Below are 17,341 nucleotides of genomic sequence, written 5' to 3' on the forward strand. Positions count from 1 at the left end.
CAATACAGGGGGTCCTTGAGTTACGTCGGAGATCCGTTCCTATGGACCGACATAAGGAGATTTTGGTGCATGTCGGAAGTACAATAGCCTAAGTTACTTACATAACCTAAAACCCCCTAAAGTCATATGTATATATCAAGATACAGAACTAGGCCATAGGAAAATGAAAGGAAGAACATAATTACTATATAGTACAGAAAAATGACAAAAATGAAACTATAATAAAAAACAAACATAAAAATGAGAACAATCCCCAAAATGACAAATGAAACTGTACATTCTGTACAGGTGATAAAAAAAAAAATGAAAACAATTCTTTACCTTTTATCCTGTGGTTGGCTTGCACACTGGAAGGGGTGTTGAAAGGAGGGAGAGACTGACAATGGAAAGAGGAGGCAGGAGAGTCAGGACAGGCTGCAGGAGATACTGCAGGTGCAACTGCAGAAGATGGAGAGGCTGGAAGAGGAACTGAAGAGACAGTTGAGGTACCAGCACCTGCTGCAGGCCTCTCTACCTTCGTGAAAAATCATTCCAGGCTAGTCTGGAATGATGCCATCCTCTTCTCCTCGTATATCTCCCTATAACACTGCAGGCAGACCATAACCCCTCGGAAGACCTTTGTGTATTAGGAGTGTTGGTATTCTCAACTTCAAACTTGGCCAGCCCATTCTCAATGAGGGCAAAACCTTCTGCCAAGCCCTTGGTGGTGAATCTCCTGGGTTTAGGGGTTGGAACCATTTCCTCCTCCTTAATCAGCTGCTTCTCTAACTGAATGAGCTGCTGACAACCCCTACCCATGAGATGTAAGAAGCTCTGTGACATCTTCGGCCTCCACTTCCAAATTTATCTGCTTCTCCAGGGCAACAACCTTCTCTGTGACAGCCTCAACTGTCTCCTCATAGCCATGGAAATCAATCACAAAGTGGGGACACAGTTTTTTTCAACACACCATTCAAATTTGTCTTCTTCACTTCATCCCAAGCATGCTCAATGTTTTGTATGGCATTATAAATGCTATACGATTTCCAAAAGTCTTTGAGGGTTAAGTTTCTGTCTTTTTCAGTTGCCCTGAAAGACATAGCAAATGTCCTGTGGAGGTAGTAGGCCTTAAAGGAAGCAATAACACCTTGGTCCATAGGCTGCAAAATGGCTTTGGTGTTTGGTGGAAGGTAAACCACCTTAACATTAGGGTGAAAGTCATCCAAGTGGGCAGGGTGACCAGGGGCATTGTCTAGCACTAACAATGCCTTAAAGGGCAGACCCTTGGCTGTACAGTACCTCTGAACTTCTGGCACAGAATGGTTGGTAAACCAGTCCTCGAAGATCTGAAGTGTCACCCATGCCTTCTTATTGGACCTCCAAATCACAGACAGTTGACCCTTCCAAATGCCCTTTGGTTCCCTTGGATTTTCAACCTAATAAACCAACATGAGCTTCGGTTTTAAGTCGCCAGCAGCATTAACCCCAAGAAGTGAAGTCAGTCTCTCTTTACCAGCTTTATTGTCTGGTGCTGCCTTTTCCTTGTTGGCAATATAGGTATGTTTAGGCATACGGTTCCAAAATAGGCCTGTCTCGTCCACATTAAACACTTGTTGAGCACTGTAGCTCCCCCTCCTTATTATCTCAGCCAATCCCTCAGGAAACTCACCAGCTGCTTTATCATCACCACTAGCAGCTTTACCTTGCACCTTAAGGTTATGTAAATTGCCCCGAGCCTTAAACCGCATAAACCAACCTTTACTAGCATTAAACTCTTCACCTGCACTCGTTTCCCCCCTTTCACTTTTCAATGCCTCCAACAATCTTTTCGCCTTTTCTTAAATTAACGTGAGGCTAATTGGAATATAGCGTTGATGCTGGTCTTCCAGCCAAAGAATAAGAAGCCTTTCCATTTCAATCATGAGCCTACTACGTTTTTTCGTAATCACAGTCGATTTTATGGGCACCAATCCTTTCACGTGTTCAAGGATACGAACTTTATCCTTGATAATAGTCCTGACTGTGGTACGACTTTTCAACATGCGGCCGATGTTCATTGGCATTTCTCCCTTTTTTGCCCTTTTAATAACGTCAAATTTCACTTTTAATGTAATGGCTTTCCTTTTCTTCGACACACTGCCATCAGAAGAGTCTGCCTTATGTTTGGGAGTCATATCGAAGGAAGTCACACCGCGTAACGGCGTATTATTCCGCCACGCTCACGAACAAGTTTGGCCGCGCCATTTGAATTTTATGTCACGCTGCTTCAAGTCGAAATATATTTTTAAAATTATTTATGGGATTACTGCCGTAAAGTCGAAATGATGCATGTCGAGGAGGACGTAGGTCGAGAATCCTATTCTTGAGTTATTTGCTGCTACTTTCTGTCCACTGCCTTTCTCGTATGTTCATATCCACCATACTTCTAATTTCATTCTGTACTGCCTCATCTCATTCCTCATGTTAATAATTTCATTCTTCCATTCCAGAATCGTTCCTGTTATTGCTTCATCAGTCGGACTTTCTTCATTTGTCAGTCAGTCTCTCTTCCACTTCTGTAATTATGACCACTTTCCCTTTTTAAATCATTTCTGTATTCACATGCTCGTTCTTCTGGCGATTATTCTTAATCCTACGTCCTTTACTGCATTTCACCTTTCTTTCTCTATTCTTCACTTCAGGTTTCAGACTTACATTCAGATCTTCACAATTCATTAATCTATCACTTTCTGCATACCCTCACTCTCTCACTTCTCTTGTTTAACCTCTCAACAAACATGTCTGCTACATATGGCAACATATACATAGTATGCTTCCAACAACAAACCATCTTTTCATATCGTGTATCTAGTTGGTCTAGTTCTTACCACCAGTTTTGCCTCTGTTAACTGTTATAATCATAATTTGCAACAAAATCTATTAATAACAACCTCAATAATTAATACACATTCAATCATTGATTAAATAAGTTTTCACTGAAATGCGTAAAATTCCTCAAAATATTCCATAAAATATAATTTATCTTTGCTCCAGTAACGGATTTTTGTTGTACTTTTCCTTGCAGTTCTGAAAAAGTGCTTCAAACTGAATAACTTTCAAATGCAAACATGTCACATTCATTCATAATAAACCAGACTAAAAGTACACTAAAATTTATAACATATTGCTAATAATATCTAAACATCTTTTTTTCTATAATAAATTTAGTTTAATCCTTTATCCAAGTGTAAGCAAACAAAGTTTGAGCCTGAAGTATCTTCAGGACTGAGGCAACTCGTGGTAAAGGTGGACTAAGCTCCTATCACTTTTCTTAGCATCTCCCATAATGCAAAGCACATCTGCTTGTGGACATGTATAATGCTATGCACTAAGCGAAGGGCCACTCCCCTCGACCAGTTTCGACCTTTTTTGAGGTCTTGTCAGTGGGAGACCGACCCAGAGGTAGTGATACTAAAGTGGAAGTAATGGAGAAGTCATATTTACCTTCACAAGTTGCCAAAAGGTGTCTCACCTTATTATTAAATTACTCTGGATTTAGAGAAAGATGTTGGGAGTTTTTTTTTCTTCACTTGGTTAGACTATAATAAATTTAGTTTAATCCGTTATCCAAGTGTAAGCAAACAAAGTTTGCACCTAAAGTATCTTCATGACTGAGGCAACTCTTGGTAAAGGTGGACTAAGATGCTTGAGGTGCAAACTTTGTTTGCTTACACTTGGATAAAGGATTAAACTAAATTTATTATAGTGTAACCAAGTGGAGAAAAAAAAACTCCCAACATCTTTCTCTAAATCCAGAGTAATTTAATAATAAGGTGAGACACCTTTTGGCAACTTGTGAAGGTAAATATGACTTCTCCATTACTTCCACCTTATTATCACTACCTCAAGATTTTGGCTCCCACTGACGAGACCTCAATAAAGGTCAAAACTGGTCTGGGTAGTGGCCCTTCCCTTAATGCATAGCATTATATACAAGGAGATGTGCTTTGCATTATGGGAGATACTAAGACAGGTGATGAGGACTTAGTCCACCTTTACCACAAGTTGCCTCAGGCCTGAAGATACTTCAGGTGCAAAATTCATTTGCTTACACTTGGATAAAGCATTAAGCTAAATTTATTATAGACTAACCAAGTGGAGGGAAAAAACTTCCAACATCTTTTTTTCTCAGACTGTATGCTTCGGGAAACTGAACTGTTTGGCATCTATTTTCCTTTCTATTTTTATGTCAACCTTATCTCTAATTGCTTTTTTCAATTCATCACATAAATTTTTAATATCTCCATATTTATGCACTTCTAGTAGTTTTTTTTACCCTTCCTCCTGCCTTGATATGTACTTCTCAATGTATTTTTATTTATTTATTTATTTTTAAATTTCACCTTGTTTCATTTAGCAATCTTTTTATTTTTAGTTTTCATGTCACCTTATCTCTGATTACTTTTTTATCTTAAATTTTCTAGTCATCATATCGTCTCTACTTTTTATGGCACCTTATCTTTTTTCAATACTTTTACAATGTCCTTTCTTTCGTTTGTCATCTTTTTTCAGTATCCCTAAAATATTTTGCGACCATTGAGATTTACCCCTTCAATTTCTGTCTTCTCTCCATACTTTTTGTTGTTGTTGTCAATGTTATATTGCTTTTTTTACATGTTTCTTTAAATGCATGCTAAGTGATTTGCTAGTGCATTTCTGTACACATCTTTCTTTTTTTTTAGAAATGTTCCTTAACATCTTCCGTACATTATGCGGTTCAGATGTTTCTGTTTTTGACAGTAAATTCACCACCTTTCTTCTTTGCTGTATCTGTTGTTGTTTTCTTCACTCTTTTACTGACTCTCCAAGGTTTGGCATTTCTTTTTAAACTCACCTGTTTCATCTTTTGTCCAGTAATGTTTATTTTTTGGGTTTAATGTTCAGATTTGTATGTTACTCAACATTGATTTTTTTAAAAATATATTGCTACATAATGTTAACTTTTTAAAAAAATATGTTCTTACATATTTCTGATCTTCAGTATGTTATTCATTTTTATCCTCAAAATGAAATGATGCTCACATCCTATTTCAAATCCCCTTTATACACTTGGTTTCTGAATGATTCTAAAGATATTGTTATCAGTAATGAACATAGTCATTATGTCTTCTTATTTCTTTGTCACTCTGCATTCAATTTGTGCACATTTGGATGTTTGAAGTGACATTAATTGCTAGCTGACGTTCTGTGGAGAAATTCAGCTGATACTTATTATTAGTTTTTTTGACTATGTGGCGTGTGGAGGTCTTCTCCCAGTTGTCTAGAATAAGTATTCTTATGTTTATCTAAAATTTGTGTGTGTCTGTGAGGGGAGGGGTGGGGCATATGTGAAGTTATGCATTCTTCTGCTTTTTTTTTAAATTAATTTTTCATATTATGCCACACAAGTTTTCTTAACATGTTCAGGTTGGAGAGAGATCTTAGCCTGCTTGCTGCGAACCCAACTATCTGTTGAAGCAAGCGAATTCACTAGCAATTTCGTTACTGCATGTCATCAGAATTTTCATAAAGTTTCTTTGATTTTAACTAGTCCTACATCGAGGAGAGGGGGGGGGATAGGTAAAAAGGAATGTTCTTTTCTGAATATATTAAGAAACAATAATTAAAGAGAAATGATATATTTGATTATTAATTACTATACTTGATTTTCTAAAAGATGTCAAGAATAGCAAATATAAGGATGAGAAAGAATGGGCATGAATAAAAATACTTCCAGTACTGTAAAATAGAGTATGAGGAATTTATGTCTGGGATATGTTATAAGTAAATCTGAGTGTGGAGTGAATAATACATGATCCTATAAACTCTAGACTCTCATATTTGCATTTATCATCATCAAATTCCTGGCATATACCCTCAAGGGGTGTACAGGATATTATAGTATTACATGAAAAATTTATGCCATTACTAACTTCCTATCTACAATTTTCCTCCAAAACAATCTGTTACCTGTCAAGACTCCAACATCAGATCTTATATTTCTATCTTCTATGGCACTTTTTTACCATATCAATCCATCTATATATCTTGGTCTTCCTCTGGATCATTTTCCTGCCAACCTGGCAGAGAACACTTGTTTTGCTATAAATATAGTATATATATTTAGTTTAATCCTTTACCCAAGTGTAGAAAAAAAACGTTTGCACCTCAAGTATCTTCTGGACTGAGGCAACTCGTAGTAAAGGTGGACCAAGCTCTCATCACTCCTTGTTTCAGTATCTTCCATAATGCAAAGCACATCTCCTTGCGGACATGTATAATGCTATGCATTAAGGGAAGGGCCACTACCCAGACCAGTTTCAATGTTTATTGAGGTCTCGTTAGTGGAAGCCAGACCCAGAAGTGGTGATACTAAGCCAGAAGCAATGGAGAGGTCATATTGACTTATACAAGTTGCCAAAAGGTGTACCACTTATTATTAATTTACTCTGGATTTAGAGAAAGACGTTTGAAGTTTATTTTCCACTTGGTTAGACTATAATAAATTTAGTTTAATCCTTTACCCTAGTGTAGGCAAACAAATTTTGCACCTGAAGTATCTTCAGGAATGAGTCCTTTTGGCAACTCATATAAATAAATATGACCTCTCCATTTCTTCTGCGTTAGTATCACAACTTCTCGGTTTGCCTCCCACTAACGATACCTCAATAAAGGTTGAAACTGGTCTGAGTAGTGGCCCTTCCCTTAATGCATAGCATTATACATATCTGCAAGCAGATGTGCTTTGAATTATGGGAGAAGCTAAGAAAAGTGATGGGAGCTTAGTCCTCCTTTACCACGAGTTGCCTCAGTCCTGAAGATACTTCAGGCGCAAACTTTGTTTGCCTACACTTGGGTAAAGGATTAAACTAAATTTATTATAGTCTAACCAACTGGAAAATAAACTTCCAACTGCTATAAATGTAAAATGACGGTATTTGCAAATAAAGATATAAAATTATAATATGTATGATGATATTTGCATTTATGTATGGCATAATAATAATAATTAAAAAAAAAATCAATAGATGGAAGGGGATTTATTTACAAAATATAAATCACTAAGAGCCACTATACTACTGCAGATGTAAGAAAAATAAGTAGTTTTATTTTATCACTGAATAAGGTACATAGACATCTGCAGTCTATGTACTATGTGTCAACAATAAGTTCGCTCACTGCAAACTTAGCCATCTGTTGAAGTGAGCGACACTGAACTATTTGTGATCTGTCTTAATGACATTGAAAATTTCAAAAGCAACACTTATTTGATTTAACTGAAAATTTTGGACAAATGTTAGGACAATTGTTTTTAGTTAGATGCCATGTCTGGCAGTACAACAAACAGTTTTGCTTGACTTATGTAACATATTCTGTGGGAGGAGACATGTTTTATTAGGTAGTGGCATTTTTCTTCCAGCTGTCTCTAATTGTTTAATTGTCTCTAGCTTTCTTTAAACTGTTACAAAAAGTCTGATACCACAATTTCATTCCTGCATGTTGTCAGACTTTTGTAACAGTTTAAAGAAAGCTGGAGACAATTAAACAATTAGACAACTTGAAGAAAAATGCCACTACCTAATAAAAACATGTCTCCTCCCACAGAAAATATGTTACATAGGTCAAGCAAAACTGTTCGTTGAAAGTTTATTTTTCACTTGGTCAGACTATAATAAATTTAGTTTAATCTCTGACTCTGACTCTAAAAACTACTTGAAAAGTTCCAACCAAATGTCTCATAAGTAGAATACTATGCTGAAAGAAATTCATTTTAGCAAACCATGCATCACAGTAAACTTACTGTGGTCCCTATAAGTTTGCTATAGTGAGTCAACTATAATATATAAACTTTTATTTTAATATAAAAGTTATTCTATTCTAGAACAGGCAGTTGGGTATATTTATGTGGACTTCCATACTCCTCTGCATCATCTGAAATGATGATAAAGATATTTTGGCTTCTACATTTTCTGGACTGTGAGAATCTGGATGAAAACTTGACTCTAGATGAAATGGAAATGAAGCTGAAAGGTATATTTCTCTAATAATTTTTAGTTGTTTCAATTTCTAATATGATTTTTCAAACAACTTTCATTTTTATCTCTCAAGTGCATATCAACACTTAAATGATAAAATATTTTTCTAGAGTGTATTATCAGTATTAGTGTTATTTTATTGCTCGTGTATTTCATACTGTAAGTTATATGTGTACATGCCCAGTCCTATCTTTGGTATTGGATATAACATAATTCCCAGAAATTCCCAAATGAATAATATTTCCTTTAAGGAGTGTTCATTACACTATGATAGCACCACATAATTAAGTTTATTATTAGTTTTTAGTAATCTACTATTAACAAACATATTCCATATTAATGTATTTGTAAAGTCTCTTGCTTATTTTCACATCCGACATTACTAAATAGGTATTATTAAACTATATCCATCCAATAGGAAAAAGACCTGGTTTTCCTCTTCCACTTTGTTGAAATGAGGAAGGGGAAATCTTTTGGGGAAAATAACTGAGAAAAACACTTGGAATTTGGCTTTTCAGGATTTGAAAAAAGCCTTTTACTTTTTCAGTGAGGAAAATTTGGTAATTCAGGTTAGTTTACCCTTAATGGTGGACTCTGACAAGGAAATGTCTTCTTCATTACAGTTCATTGTGGTGATGATTCGATTGTTTACCATATATTTGTGGATGAACTGGTGATTTTGACGCATTCAGAAGCAGAACTGAAGGAAAAACTGGAAAGGAAAATGTATAAGTTAGTGTTAGACAAATCATCAAAAGTAGTGAAAACCTCAAATATTTTGGAAGTGTACTTTCTAGTGCTCAAGTTTAGATCAGATGACATCAGGGAGGATTTCACTGGAGATGTTTAAACTATTTAAGCTCTTGATAAACTGAATTTGATAAACTTGAGGACAGGTTTGCCAAAAAAGAATTTTTTTTTTTTTTTTAATATATTTGTAACCTCTAGGAGTGTTACTATGATGCAATACATGATGCAATTTACATTATTATTAATATGATGTCAACAGTTTTCCTCGAAATAGTCTATTGTTTGTTACCACTTTAACATTGCCTTATCTAACATTTCATTCTTCTAAGACAATTCTGACTGAATTAATCTACCTTGACCTGGTGTTTTTTTCCTGTCATCTTGTCTTAAAACAGCTGTTTCGTTAATCTTTCTTCTCCCATTCTGTTTAAATGAACCATCCCATCTTAGATTTGCCCTGCTTACCCATTCCTGAATGTAAAGAATGTTACATTCAGGAATGTAACACTCCTAATATCATAATCTTTAAATGTGATTCAGCCATTGATGCCATCTGTTCAAGCCTTTAATTTTTTTCAGAACTCATATCTATGGTCTCTAGTCTTTGATCAACGGCTTTATTTCTAACCCAACTTTTAGATCCATAACTGAAAATTAGTTTGAAAACTGTCTTGTATACTGCTAGATTAGTGTTTTGGCTAATTTCTGTTGATTTCATATAAATTTATTCATCTGACTTCATGCCATACCAGCTTTGCTTATATCTTTATCTGTTACCAAATGTAATTTGCCATTTTCAATTAGGAACAGTTTTCTACTGTGCCTAAATGAAAATGGCAGAATGTGCATCCTTATCTCATGTCTGATTTTTCATCCAATCATTCCTGTATTTCCTTGAATTCTAACTGCTAGCTAACAACTTGAATATTTGAGGGAAGGATGTTCCATTACTGATGAAATTTGGATGAGATTGTGATCTGAATTACAGGGAAGAGTACTTACCTGGAATGAAAGCTTATTAAGAAGAGATGCATGACATTGGTTGAATAAAGTGGATTGCCTGGAATTCTGATAGGGAGTTGAATTATTTGTTTTAGATCAGTGTTTACAGCAGAAATTTCTGCCTTTCTTCCAGCTTGTTCAGTGAAATTGGAAAAAGTGATCTAATTAGAGTTGTGGATTGAATAAAATTGAATGTTAAAAATCAGAAGTCAGACAGGTCAGAACAATTTTCAGAATTGGGAAAATGGTGTAATGTTTTTAAGCCACAAAAGGGGAAAAAAGAAAAGATTCTAGGCCAGGCATCCTTTTGAAAGGAATATCAGATCACACAAAGTCATATTTGTGGGAGAAGGAATCTTATAGGGTGTAATTAGTGACAGTTAAGATGGGTTGTGATAGAAATTTGAGGTTCAGGTCAAAAATAGAACATCAGGTGTCGATGTCTGAAAATGATGATGCATGTCATTATGTTAGCATATTGATGCCACAAATGTTGGTGAAGTAGATATTAAGGTTTTTAAGTACGGTTTATTTTAAACTGACACTATAATTTTTTAGGTTTACTCTCACTTTAGTGTTTCAGAGTTGTAGATAAAAAGGAAGGTGGTGGCTGTTGGCCAGTTTGCCTGTTTTGCAGGATGAAAAAAACCCAAATTTCCAGGAGAGGCAAATCCTACCACCTGCATGTTAGGACCAGCCAACTCACCTTTTCAAAAGCCCTGATAAAGGTTCATCATGTCCTGATTTGGATGTTTGGTTTCAGTTAGTATTATTAAAGAAAACAACAGTGATGAACTGCATTTACTTTATTTCTTTATTCATTACACAAACTTATATTTAATTATTATTACATTTATTAAAATAGTACTTTTTTTTTTTTTTTTTAACAAATTCCAGATCAAAATGTAACAAATGTTCTTCATAGCAGACTTCTTAATCTACCAGAGATTGATTGTTGTTATCTGATGAAAACATTTGGAGAGCTGGCAATATCATATGATGGAGAAGTTTTTTTCATCTCTTTGATTACTTCAGAAATTTTTGAGGTGAGTTTTCAAGTACTAAAATGTGGCAAAATGGTTTAATTTTTTCTTGTAGTCTCTCATCACCCCCCCCCCCCCCCAAGCTTTCGAATGTTTTTACTTGCACTCTGTTTCTCCTTATGTTGTGTAATTTTTATTAAATTCTTTAACAAATGGCCATATAATAAACATTTTATTTACCTAAATTACAGTAATTTCTGTAATCTAAAAGTTTAATAAATGTATACTTTAAAGAGGTTTGATAAATATAATCCCAAATCACTGGCATCAATGATGATTTAAAATTATTTTCATTTATAGTATATTTATACACACAAATGATGCCAAAAAAATTCCTTTTTCTGATCCTGAAATATTCTCTGGTAATCTTGCTTTAAGTTTTTAATAATGCTAGTTATACCCACAAAAATTAGAAACCTTTCATATAAAGAATGTTCTGAACAATGAACAATAATATAGTCAGTGAGGCTTCTCTTTTTCCTTGTATCTTCTCTTTTTGTGAATTTGCATACATTTTTTTTATGTTGGAATAGTGTTAATAATAACCAGTCTGTGTCCAGGTACTTACTATTAATATTAACTTCTTAATAATATTCTATGAGGGAGGATGTGAAGGAGTTGTTGGACAAAGCAAAAATGAATAGCGAGAAGGTAAAAACTATAAGTCTCCTTCAATGCTATGATAGAGGTGAATTGAGGAGGAGAAAGGCATTGATGGCAAACGAATAATAACAGAGGTTGTGTAAAAGGAATGAAGTAGTGGTTTGTGGACCTGTGACATATGTTTGACAGAAAGAAGGATTTGTATAAAGCTGATGAACTTCATCTAAATAGATAGTGTTTTAGTGCTAGCTGTCAAGAGAGAGAGAACTTCACTCACAGTGCATGCTAAAGTGCAAATTCAGGAAACTCTAAGTAATGGAAGGTGGGGAATGTGTGTGAAGGCACTCATGAGACAAGTGAGTGTGAGAATTAGCAGCAAGTGCAGAATCTGGTATCTCAAGCAAAATTGTTGAATAGGATAGTCAATTCAGGAAGTAAAGGTAGTTGTAGACGTAAAGGGATGCTGCAGTTTCTATCTACTAATGCTAGAAGTATTAGGCACAACAGGCAGATGTTTTTAGCATTGGTTAGAGCAACTTCACCAAAAGTTCTAGGCATTAGTGAGATTTGTCTAATAACAGATGATGTAATTACAGGGAGAGAATGTGAAAGGTTTAGTATTTTCAGGGAAGATAGAGAAGAAAGGATAGGGAGAGCAGTACCTCTGTCATCATATGTTCTCTATAGAAAATGATTAACAGACATAGAGAAATGTTTTGGAAAAATTTGGAGAAAACAGCAAACTTAATATTAATGTAGTATTCAACACAAAATATGAGGCTAATCTTCTTAAATGGCAATCAGTCTCAAGTAGAGTAATGTGGGCAAATATGAGAATGGGGAACTGGACAATGAGACTTATTTGTGCCTATGGTCCCACAGAAGGTTCTACTAAGGTAGAAGTGGAGGAATTTTTTGACGCTTTAGAAAAAGCAACTGACACAATGAAAAAGGAAAAGTTGGTCCTTGTTGGGGATCTAAATAGCAGAGTAGGAAATGATTGTGAGACATATAAAAATATTTTGGGAAAATATGGAGAAAAGAGCAAAGCTAATAATAATGGCAAATATCTGTTGGATTTCTGCTCAGGACATGGACTGGTTATTACTAACACCATGTTCCAACATAAAAATGTGAACAAATTCACATGGAGAGAAGAGGCTAGGAATAAGAAAAGTTTCATTGACTATGTTATTGTTGATAGTGATGTTTTCTCCCTGGTGCAGGACATCAGAGTGTACAGAGGATTTGAAATTGGAAGTGATCACTATTTAGTCTTGAGCAGGATAAAATTGAATTTCTTAATGAAAAGAATAACATGTAAGAAAGTTTTAAAGCGAATAAAAGTTGAGCAGCTCTCAGATGTGAACTGTAGACTAAAATACAGAACGATTATTGAAAAGAAAATGAAAGAGTTTGAGAACAGGAATCAAACCTTGGAGATTCAGTGGCAAACTCTGAAGAAAACATTGATTGATTCTGCCAGAGAGGCATGTGGTGAGGTTGTGTGCAAGGATAAAAAAAATCAGAACTCCCTGATGGACACAGGAAGTTAGAGGCAGTGAAGGAAAAGAAGAAAGCATATTCAAAGTTCCTGGCAAATAAGTCAGCTTTTACTCTTACAGAATACAGAGACAAATGTAAGAAAGCTAAACAGTGTGTAAAACTAGCTAAACAAAAGTCATGGGAGGACTTTGGCAAGAATATAGAAAATAAATATCAAGAAGGTGGCAAAATATTCTGGAGGTTGTTAAAGAAGCTTAGGAATGGAGGAAAGAGTGCTGTAAAAGGAGTTAGAGATGATAAAGGTGACATGAAAACAGGAGAAAAAGATATCCTTGAAGTATGGAGTGATTACTTTGAAAAACTGCTAAATGAAACAAGCAGTGATGACAGCACAGTGATAAAAAACACTGACCAGGCATGCAGTCAGGAATACATATCCATACTTGAAGTAGAAAAAGCCATCAAAGGCTTGAAATGTGGAAAGGCAGCAGGAGTAGATGATATTCGACCAGAAATGCTGAAGTATGGTGGTATAGAAGTCTTACAGTGGCTGCACTGCATAGTTCAGAAAGCCTGGACTGAGGGACGAATTCCGGATGGTTGGAGTAGAGCTCTCATAGTATCCATATATAAAAAGGGAAATAAAACTGAATGTGAGAATTACAGAGGTATTTCCCTACTGAGTGTTCCTGGCAAGATCTATGCAAGTATACTTGAGAAACGGTTGAGAAGAATTGTGGAAGAAAAGCTTGGTGAAGAACAAGCTGGATTCAGGCCAAATAGAGGCTGTCAGGATCAGATCTTCACTTTACGACAAATAGTCGAGAAAGCATGGGAATATAACAAAGATCTGTATTTAAGTTTTGTCAATTTGGAAAAGGCATATGACAAGGTGCCAAGAGAGAAGCTATTCAATACTCTGTAGTTATATGGTGTCAATGGGGCATTATATCAAGCAATACTTAGTCTTTATTTGAGTTGTAAGTCAGCAGTTAGAATTGAAGGAAGTACAGGAAGATGGTTTAATGTTAAATTTAATGTTAAATCTGGTGACATGATATATAATATAGTATTGTCCTAAGCTATATGCAACTCACAACATGAACTTGCTTAGTGTAATTAAATACTTGCATACTTCACATATGGAAAATGTTTTTAGTACTGTTATTTAGAAAAATACAATTATCTTGCATAGACAAATCATAGACCAGATCGCATGACTGAGTGCATCATGAAAAGCAAATCTTGCTCCACTTACTCGTTTATGTGAATTTTGTTATTTGTCTTTCCTACTAAATTATTGTTCATGGATGACTTTTATAAATTTATCCTTCAATATGAACAATAAATGAAAGAAAACCAAAACAGATGTTATGTACTTTGTTGTGTCATATGTTTAAACCTACATTAACACCCCAACCGGTCATGACGTCTATAGACGTCCAGCAAAATCTGGATACAATTTTGTAACACCTGTTGAATAACATGATAAGAAGTGCAATTTGGTCTCACTATTTCATCCACTACAACTGGTAGAGAGGTTAAAGGAATGCATATTTGAATTGAATAATTATGTGTAATGCTTTATTTTGTATGGCCATCATAACATTTAGTTTTTTTAAAACCATCACCTACAATAATATTTATATATATAATGTAGACTGATACTTTCAGTAAGTAAAAATTTTTAATGACTAGTAGATTTAATGGCAGAGGATCAGACACTCTGGAGCACCATGATTGCTAACGTCTAAATAGAAGATGCTACTTAAGAAGTAAATCTCAGGTGTATTTCTGGAATCGTGATGAGATATATAAATAGCAGCATGTGGCAGGAGAAAGAAGAAATCTGTTGATATGATGAATTGAACCATTTTTTCTTGTTCAAATGATGAACTATTACAAAGTCTGCAAAGCTTTTCCACAGGATTGAGATAGATGGAATAAAAGATGAATGGGAGTAGCAGGTTTGGTGTGTCAGCAGTTCAACTCTAAATAGATGGGACTACTTTTGCTTGTGTTTTCTGAGTAATGGCTACAAAGGAGGAATGTTTTCAGTTTTATTGCAGTAGAAAGGGTTCATTGAAAAATCACTGCCTTTAACCCATTTGATTCCAAGAATTTTTTTTTTTTTTAAAAGGGGATTTTTTTTTTCATATTATTTAGTTGAAAATGTGTCAAAATGCTACACTATACTGACAGTTAAAAAAAATATGTGTAGTCGTATGAGTACAATGGGCATATCAGGTATCAAAATTAACAAAATTTACATAATACTAAATTCCTTTTATTTATTATAAATAACTACAGGGTGTGGAATGTTATGAAACATTCCAGACACAATGTAACTTCACATTTTATACACACCCCAACGTGCTCTTTGATGACATATTTTGCATCAAAGTTGTTTGTCGAGTTTTTTTGGAAAGTGGCCTCCTTCATTGTAAATTAGGCTGATTGGAATCAAATCAGATGAGCATTTCCTGGAGTAGGTAGATTTCTGGAAACATCTCAGATAATGACATACTACCTCCCTTTGGAAAGCTAACAAATCCATTTCTTTATTGGCATCATTTATCATATGTAGCCTCCAAGAGTTGACAAAAGCGTCATTCAGCATGTGAGTAAAAAGTGGCCACCACCATTTCTTTCCTTGTATGCTAATTCTGTATGTATTGACAGTTTTGTCAAAAAATCGACACCTCCCATTGAAGCATTAGATGAGGAAAACAGTTTTGGTTGAGGCATGTCTATCTTTTCTTTGGCAGTACACCGTTTTACTTTTGAAAGTGGCTCCACTGAATTGTAATTTGATGACATGGTAACATTATTGTCTTTCCATTTCACAAAAAGTAGCTGACTAGTTTTGTCATAACGATATTCAAAATATCCACGACTCTTTTTTTGCATTTCATTGGAAGAAAGCAAAGGACACTTTTTTATGGGAATTTCTCTTGCAGTGCCCATGGCTCGAAATCCTTTCTCCTTTAGGGTTTGCATCAAATTGTAGTTTGTAATATACCGTATTTGCCGGTGTTGGATTCTGAATGTATAGAGATTGGAGTAATTATTATTTGCTTCAGAATCTAACATGATCTTCCATCACAAAGGCTAGACTTGTAAATATAATTTAATGTAAACAACTTATTTTACAATTTAATATTCATATAACTACCTTAATTTTGTCTAATATTTAATTATTTATTCAAAGATATGTATTAATAATGAAAAGACTGTATTAAATATTATTAAGCTATTTTAATTATTACTATGTTAATATTATAAGAACTTGTATTTGATATTTTAACTGCGCATTAATTGAAATGTAAATATTCTCTATTTATTCCTATTTGTAGAAGTTTAGCGTTATGCAATACCTCAATTTTATCATATTTTGTTTGGTTGTCATGGAGACGTATGTAAGTGAGCGAGCACGTTTTTGGAACAGCACGTGGGGAGAATGTTGAAAATTATTGAAAAGAGTTTTAGTCAAAGAAATCACGAGAACAATTTAGGCGGGAAGAATGCATATAAAAATGAAGAAACGCTGAAAAAAAGAGATTAGGACGAAAAAAAGTCCTTTTTAGGACTTCCAGGGTCAAATGGCAATGCTGTAGCCAATGAAGTTTTAACTGAGGCTCGGCAATTGCTGTTACCCAGCCATGATGACTAGAGCTTTTTAGCTCAATAACACTCCATCCACACAGATTTACTTCATTCAGATGACGGGATAAAGAGTCAAGGACTCAGTCCATTGCCCAGTTCTTATAAGAACTATAAGAAAACGAGATTAGAGAGAATTAAGAGAGTGAAAAAGGAGAGGGTTGGCATTAGGTTGGAATCGGGGCATTCGGGAATCACAGTGCGATAATAGCGAGTCGGCAAGTCACTCAAGCAGCTAAATAAAGTCTACTAGTCGAGAGGCGGTTAGTAATAAGTTGTAGAATAACAATTATAGCTACGGAAGACAGCTGAGTGACTACTAAATAGACTAGCAATACTTGAGTTGACCTCGACCTGTCAAGCACACACAGAATCTTGAAATAAAGTACGGAGTTACTAGAATAGTAGAGGGGTGTAAAATTGAAGTTTACCATTAGCGGTGTTTAGAATTGTAGTGTCTAAAGAATTAATTGAATGCTGGAAGAGTGAACAACTGTGCATATAAAACCTCAAGTTAAGGAATTATTGTGTGTTGCCTTATTTAATGAGTGATCAATAGTACTTCATGCGAGAACGTTTGTTTATGTGTATAGTGACTGTGAATTAATTCAGTTAATGCTTTGAAGATTTATTTTAATGAGTACCGATTATTGTTAAGAGTGTTTACGGTTATAAAAAGTGTTTGTGTATAAGTTGATGAAGATAGAAGATTATCAGTAAGATTATTCCAACCATTAATAT

At 34.9% G+C, this 17,341-nt stretch overlaps 1 protein-coding gene across 3 annotated transcripts in view; it reads left to right on the forward strand.

Moving 5' to 3' along the window:
* Epg5 (ectopic P-granules autophagy protein 5) overlaps positions 1 to 17,341 on the forward strand; it is a 923,436-nt gene that overhangs the window by 306,495 nt on the left and 599,600 nt on the right. For all 3 annotated transcript variants that reach the window (XM_090395201.1, XM_090395199.1, XM_090395200.1), the window contains exons 12-13: positions 7,880 to 8,028; positions 10,683 to 10,831. In XM_090395201.1, the coding sequence (XP_090251327.1) occupies positions 7,880 to 8,028; positions 10,683 to 10,831 (298 nt within the window). The remainder of the gene's footprint in view (positions 1 to 7,879; positions 8,029 to 10,682; positions 10,832 to 17,341) is intronic.

Source organism: Typopeltis vanoorti, chromosome 7 (genome assembly GCF_054136105.1).
Source record: "Typopeltis vanoorti isolate ZY-2024b chromosome 7, IOZ_Tvanoo_1.0, whole genome shotgun sequence".
NCBI classification, from domain to species: domain Eukaryota; kingdom Metazoa; phylum Arthropoda; class Arachnida; order Uropygi; family Thelyphonidae; genus Typopeltis; species Typopeltis vanoorti.